This window comes from Mya arenaria, chromosome 4 (assembly GCF_026914265.1).
Source record: "Mya arenaria isolate MELC-2E11 chromosome 4, ASM2691426v1".
NCBI lineage: Eukaryota > Metazoa > Mollusca > Bivalvia > Myida > Myidae > Mya > Mya arenaria.
In genome coordinates this window covers 57,811,779-57,818,943 of record NC_069125.1, presented here as the reverse complement: position 1 = coordinate 57,818,943, position 7,165 = coordinate 57,811,779, and the positions used below count along the sequence as shown (strand labels likewise).

The 7,165-nt window shown below is 34.5% G+C and overlaps 1 protein-coding gene across 1 annotated transcript; it reads right to left on the bottom strand.

Moving 5' to 3' along the window:
• Positions 1 to 273: 273 nt before the first annotated feature.
• LOC128230935 (putative nuclease HARBI1) lies at positions 274 to 2,867 on the bottom strand. Its single transcript, XM_052943364.1, has 6 exons — positions 2,838 to 2,867; positions 2,553 to 2,654; positions 1,916 to 2,148; positions 1,523 to 1,676; positions 1,169 to 1,269; positions 274 to 484 (listed from the first exon to the last, which is right to left on the bottom strand). Exons 1-6 carry the CDS (start codon positions 2,865 to 2,867, stop codon positions 274 to 276), a joined length of 831 nt encoding a protein of 276 aa, XP_052799324.1.
• Positions 2,868 to 7,165: the final 4,298 nt, after the last annotated feature.

Genomic DNA, 7,165 nt, shown 5'->3' with positions numbered 1-7,165 from the left:
TATTGAAAGTACATGTATAAAAAGTCTTCAAAATGTTTATACTGTACAAGTTAAACCGAAACCAAAATATTGGATAAAAGATAAATTCTGTTTTAAGAGACTTAAGATGTTTTGAGAAAAAATGGGCAATTGTGACAGTTTATGAAAATTGATACAGAAAGTTCTTAACTTAATTATACAGAAAAATGTGAATCTATCACAAGTTAATAATATTTCCTTCACTAGTCCAAATAACAAGATATGCAACCAATTAAAACAATGCGAGAGTTCATTTCAAAATCTTGCAATAATAGCTCTTCTGTCCCTCTGCGCATTTGGGTCAAGTGCTCCAATGTAAGGTGGTGCATTGTCAGGGGCAACATGGACTTGTCCATCAAACACGACAGCATCATCTATACACATGTGCAGTTTAGCACAAACAACAAAGACTTTGGCTGCCTTCTCAGGTGTGATTTGGAGGAATCCTCCAGTCTTATGAAGACATCTGCATGAAATGAAGTGAGTGCAAACATAATATAATACCAATTAACATCATTTTTATATGATATACCTATAGGGTCAAAATTATTGTACTAGGAGTAAACAAAATAGGGTTCCGCCTATATTTAGAGGTGCATCTATAAGTTAGAGAGCTCGGCTACATTATTGTTTGAAAACATAGAAGCACAAAGACAAATATACACCTCTTAATATAGAGGTGCACCTCTAAGTTGTACATCACATCCAGTGAAATGTGATTTTTTTTTACAAAAACGGTATGCCTATATCATAAGCTACTACTATTGCTTATTTTAAAGTGACATGTCTAACAATTGCATAACATATAAACATCAAATCTCGTTTAATTTAAGTTTCTTTTGATAATATTGATGAATAAATAACAAAAATAGCAGCTCAGGGATAATAATTTGAATTTAAGGTTGCAAATGAAAACAAATTAGTTTGTTATATTTTAATGAAAGAACTAATTTTTGGTCTCCTATTGTTGTTTTATTTTATTCATTATTTTTTTACATCTTCCATATCAAAAGTGTTATCAATTGGGCTTTCTGAATAGAAACACTTCATAATTAGTTGCCTTACACTTCTTTAAGTTAATTTGCTTACTTATGAACACCAGTAGATGGTAACAAGAAAGTAATACTATATTTGAAAATAAAATAATTACCGAAATCTCGACTTCAACAAACCAAACGCTCTTTCCACTACCATTCTGGTACGGCTGTGTGCCAAGTTGAATGCATTTTCCTGTTGGGTCGTAGGCCGGATCTATCAGCAATTGCATGAAATTAGTGTTTAAAGCTATTGCATTTATATTTATAACTTGCATTATATCTGGGATTGATCCGAAGACCTTACCATGTTTTTACAAGTTACCTGATCATAATATAGCAAATATGCTACAAACACATTTTACATGATGGTGTTAATTAAATACAGACAATTACATGAACCCTTTCTGTAATTGTATTGAACAATATAACATTAAACTATTGTACACAATTATAATGTTTATACTTGCCTTTGGTGTGAGCATGTAAAGTTTCAGGGCATAACCCGCGTCACCAAGCAGCCAACCAACATTATTTGCCTCGACACATGCCTTCAGGCCACAGTTCTCAAATATGGTGTTGTCGTGTGTAGACCCCGGCCACTGATCGACCACATCAGTGAATCTGCAATATGGACATATGCAGACAGATACATGATTTGGATTCCCTATGCATACAGATATTAATGCGAGTTATAGTTTTAATGCACTGAATGATTCAATACAATTTTTATTGCAGTGTAATTTGTTCATTAGGTACATAAAGATAAATCATTTATTTCATCATACATGTATGTATTCAAAAATATTTTTTTACTTATCAACGTCACTTATACTACCGGGTAGTTATAAATTTTATAATACCTCATATCGGGTGTCACTACTGCCTGCACGTTTATTGCATGGTATCCTTTTCTACACACATATATATCTTCCCTCACTCTTGGCGCAATGATGGGGATTAATGTTCCATCTACAGCTCCGATGCAATTTGGCATTCTTGCTACCTGATAAAACTTTTGTTTAATAGAAGCAAGGTCAGCCTGGGTGGTAGGGAACTTGATGTTGTTGACACGCTGTTTAATTGCGTCTACAACCTGACATTCAAAATTAAGTAAATTTATTAAATTGTTATTTAAATTTGCATGAAGCTAAAATATGAAGGATATACATTATTCTGTATGTACTATAACTATCGATATCCCTCTAATTAAAGAAGTGTTTGATGGTTGAGCCTCTGTTTGAACACATTTTTATTTTTTCGATGAAATATTAATGACTAACATTCATGAGAAAAAACATAATTAGATGGAAAATGTTCAGGATTTTTAAAGACCTCATATCATATTGTAAAACTGAAGTTACAAATCACACATTAAATTAATTTATATACTGCAAATGTCTGTAAAAAAAGATTTGAACGATCTTAAAATCACAATTTTATGCAACACCAAATAAATTAATTTATATCAATAAATGATCAAAATGAAGTTTTACTTACTTGCCAAACAGATACACATACAGTGCTTCTGGAGACGCCATGTACAAGTCCACCCTCACTATAGAATTCCGCTTTCGCCAAGAACTGCAGTGTTATGAGGAGCTACTGGTACAACAAAGAACCAAACAATTTGATATGATATTATATAAGTTATAACGGTAAATTTTGGAATGAAAGGAGAATATGATGTTGATTACAAAAGATGTTGGAAGTATTCAAGGCACCAACGGTTGAGTAGCAACAAAGTTGTCGGAGGAATAGCGCAATTATAAGCAAAAAACAAACCTCAGTGACATCATTTGGATCAATTTCCATTGAAATGATGTTTACCTGTGTGCCATTGCGGCAAGAGCCGAGACTACAATATTTCCAGTACACTGAACATTTTAGTTTGCAGATTATGAGTTGCAAATAAATGTATGTCATGCAATATCACATATTGGGGGTTAAATGCCACCCAAAAGTTATAAAGCACAAACACGCTTACAAACAACTTTTCTTTTAATCTCAAACACTCGATTGCTTCCATCCGGATAGAGAGAATTTCGGATACAAATTTAAATTTCACATTACGTTGATACAAACAATCCACAGTCTTTCCATACACGTTTAAACCATGATTAAAAATCTACGATTTGGTCCTCCAATGCCTTTGTTTCCAAATCAGTTGGAAAAGCAAGTTGTGTGAAAGTTTGTAAAACAAAAGTTTCAAGCGTTTACACATCCAAATCATCTCTACATTAAAAGGATTTGTCAAGCATGCTTTCCAGGTCCGTACCTCAAAGGCTAATTTCACTGGGGGCGTTAGCAATTCCGTGTCCAGGCCACAACTTTGTGTTACTACTAATAAAGGAATTTTTAGAAAACGTGTCCTAGCCACAACTTTGTAACCAATAAAGCAAATTCATGAACAAGCACTCGTATTCTCAAATATTAGAATGTCCCACCAATGACTTCAATTCAACAATAGACCTCATCTTCACAAACATGGACGGCTGTAAGGCAGGCGTGTTGGAGACATATTACACAGACCATAGATTGTGCTGGGCTGGCTGGTAATCGGGTAATTTAGGAGATATGTACCAACCATATTTGTATGCTGATTTTATAAAAATATTTCATTTCATAAAATCTGATTCCATATTAGTACATCCTTCATTGCACTACTTACCAGTATGTATGTTGTTTTACAATTATTCTATGTTGTAAAAAAATACTGTTGAACAAAGGTTTTTATTAGCACTGCTAACTTAAGTATCATTTAAGTTTCAATATTGAAAGTTTAAGCCTTTGTTGTAAACACTTCACACCTAGTAAGCAGTATACTTGCATAACCTAAATGTTTATTAAAGACCTCAAGCCGAATCTTCTTCGGGCGTATAATGCTCCGTTTCGCGGTGCTCTAGTTAATTAAATGATTTACATGTACCGCCGCCCCTAATTTCACTGAAAATGAAATAAAAATAAGAGATCATGAAATGTTTTATTTTTAATTAATCCGCCGACCTTGGAAATAAGGAGCAAAAGAGAAAAAAAATCGTCACTAAATTGTTCCCCGCAGCCATTATATCCCTTTGTCGTTAGGCATTCGGACCGCACTCGGCTATTTCCGAGCTTACCGGAAAAGGCCGAGTTGATACGACGTGTTTTCGCTCGTCAAAGGAGATCACTGTCACGACTTTTTTATCCGTCTGCAACATGGTCAAGTTAATTTCGTATAAAAACTGTTCTAAATTGCAAGGAAGAAACTTTTATCAAACTAATCAATCTGCAGATTACAATATCGCAATTCGCAGCAGATTTTCTAGCTTACAAGGATGTCCTAGTAGATCGGGCAGCTGCAGATGAAGGAAAAGAAAAAGTGCACCCGGTGCGTAGCTACTAAAATGAGCATTCAGGGATACTTGTTTATTCTTTTGATATTTCTTATGTGACCGTATAACATGTCACAATTCTGCCATAGTAAAAAAATCGTCAAATTACTCGTTGAAGGTCATTTAGGTGGACTAAGTCGGTGCGAGGATCGAACTCAGAACACTAGACCGGCGCTCTAACCAATTGAGCTAAGCAGCCGGCTGGTTATAACCGACACGTACTTAACTCCCCCCCCCCCCCCGTTCCTATAAGGCGGAGGAAACCGATTGTTAAGACTTAATAATGACTATTAAAATCACTGTCTAGTCTGTTTCCTGGGCAAAAACCAGTATCTTTTTTGAGAGAACTTGCCACTACTGGGGATCAAACCTACAACCTGGGTTGAAAGGTGGACACCTTAACCAATAGACCACTCAGACCCTTCAGTCTATTGACATATGATATCTTATATGTTGATCTTGCAAGGGCGTCAATTACATTTCACCATGTTTTAATTATATATTAAACACATTTGATAAAATAGTAAATTACTAGAATCATGGGTTTTGTAAGCTTTTAACACAAACAGACAGGATTTGGTGACTTCAAAATCAGCTTATTTGCACTTGTCTAGATTAACATATATCTTATTTTATTCTACATGTTTATGACATAAATATAATGCTAACTTTTCCATTTTAGCCAAAGTGAGAAACTTTGCTGTCTGCAGAAAGTGGGCAAGCGGCGTGTGGTTTACAGTGCCAAAAAGCTTTTCCATGCCGAAGAGAGGTCTTAAATGCGGGTACAGGAAGAACATGTGTATGCATGCGGAAATCCATTATTTCATGCTGGTGTCTACCAGAATACCATCATCGTTAAGGAAGGAATCAACTGTAATTCTTTGATGGAGGCTGCTTATTATGAATATTTTTATTTTTTTTTAATTTGCAAGATATATTAGTCCTAGCAAGTACAGAAGTTAGAAGAGCAGAAAGATGCAATTGTTACATTGTTAGGTACCGCCTTGGAAAATTTGGAGAAATGGGAAACATAAACATATACACAATTACAACACTTATTTCTTTTGTACTGCAAATACTGTTTGGGTCATAATTCATATATAGCAAAGGTTGTGGGTTTAAGAAAAAAAAATGAAATATATCTTTCATTGAAAAAAACAATCAGCTAAACTATTTTACATTTGAATGATATCCATTTATAGTTTAAATATGCAACTTATCATTTAAAGAAATCTAAAAAAAAAAAATATTCGCAAAACAAAAGTGTGATTCATACTTTTTTCCAATCACACACTCTGACACGATTTGTTTTCCTTTTTGACTAATATTTACAAATTATACACAATTCTAGCTTTGGCTTGTTTAATGTGTTTGTGTGAATGGTAAAGCTCATGGCATGGCATGAAGCATATAGGACTGCCAGTCAGGTTTATATTTCGCGTCCTCATACTGTCCACGTCCATTGGCTCAACGGGGACCAATGCCTCCATCACGAGCACGCCCTCATTGCCTCACAGGGACAGCAATTTCATGGTACGTTGCGTCTGATGACTCTGAAATTTTAATTTGCAATATTATTAAAAATCTGTGCAGTATATATATAATGCATTACTGATACGGCTTGGTGAAAGCACAAGAATAAAATTGAAGATGCAGGAATACCAGTGGTTCTCATTTTATTCCAAATAATTGTACGTTGACGGATTTTTTTACGATTTTTGATCTGGCAAATCCTTCACGTACAAATTGTTTTGTACCAAAAGTGGGTAGTTATACCTATCGGGATTCCGGGTAAAAGCATATTGCATCCATAAAATATCATACAAACAAGAAATACTACTAAATAATGTTATTTTATATTAGGTACGTACACAAAAAATAAATATCCTACGAATATTTATGAGTTTGATGGGGTTCTTCATTTCATTCTGTCAATACATAACGATATATACAAGAAGGGCACCTGCAAGGCTGCAGTTCACAGTTTTACAAGCTTCGAGAAAGACCTCGTAATTACAATCGTAACAACTCGGCCATGGCCAATTGTATTTACGAGGTCCATCTCGAAGCTTGTCGGAAGTGGCCGAGTTATTACGATTGGGTCAAGTTGTTCCGCTTGGCATAATTGTTGTCTGTGTTAGTCAAGTTTCGTTTTATTAGAAAGGTAAATCATTTCTTTTAATGCATTAAATGCTTGTTTTGTGCAAAATAGCTTTGCACTTATATGATAAAATATGAATATAAACCTTTATTAGCCATGCCGTACTTCAATAAATACAATTTAAATATTTTTCACCCCCCCCCCCTCCCGGTTTTTGCACAAACCCATTTAGACGTTAGGGTTGGAAGAATCCCGTATAACACGTCTATTATTTAAAACTAGTTCTCATTTCTGAGCCAAACTTTATTTTTAATAATATTTAAATAAACACTATACTTCGATCTATAGCAAAATAAAAAAAATAAAAACATGCATAAAGCATTTAAGGTATATTTTTTAAGGAAAACATACATCAACTTTGCTATATTAGCAGCAAAACAACAAAGAAATTAAAAAAAACCCACACCTTAAGTTTCTACCTGGATATGTGTAGCAGTTGCAGATGACTGAAAACTGTCTGTTCACTGTAACTGTCATCCAAATTCCCGTCAGACATGTCCGGATCAAATTCAAACTTTTTCAATCATCACTGTCATTCATGAAATTCAGCACTTCCTGCCTAGTAGATATACGATTCC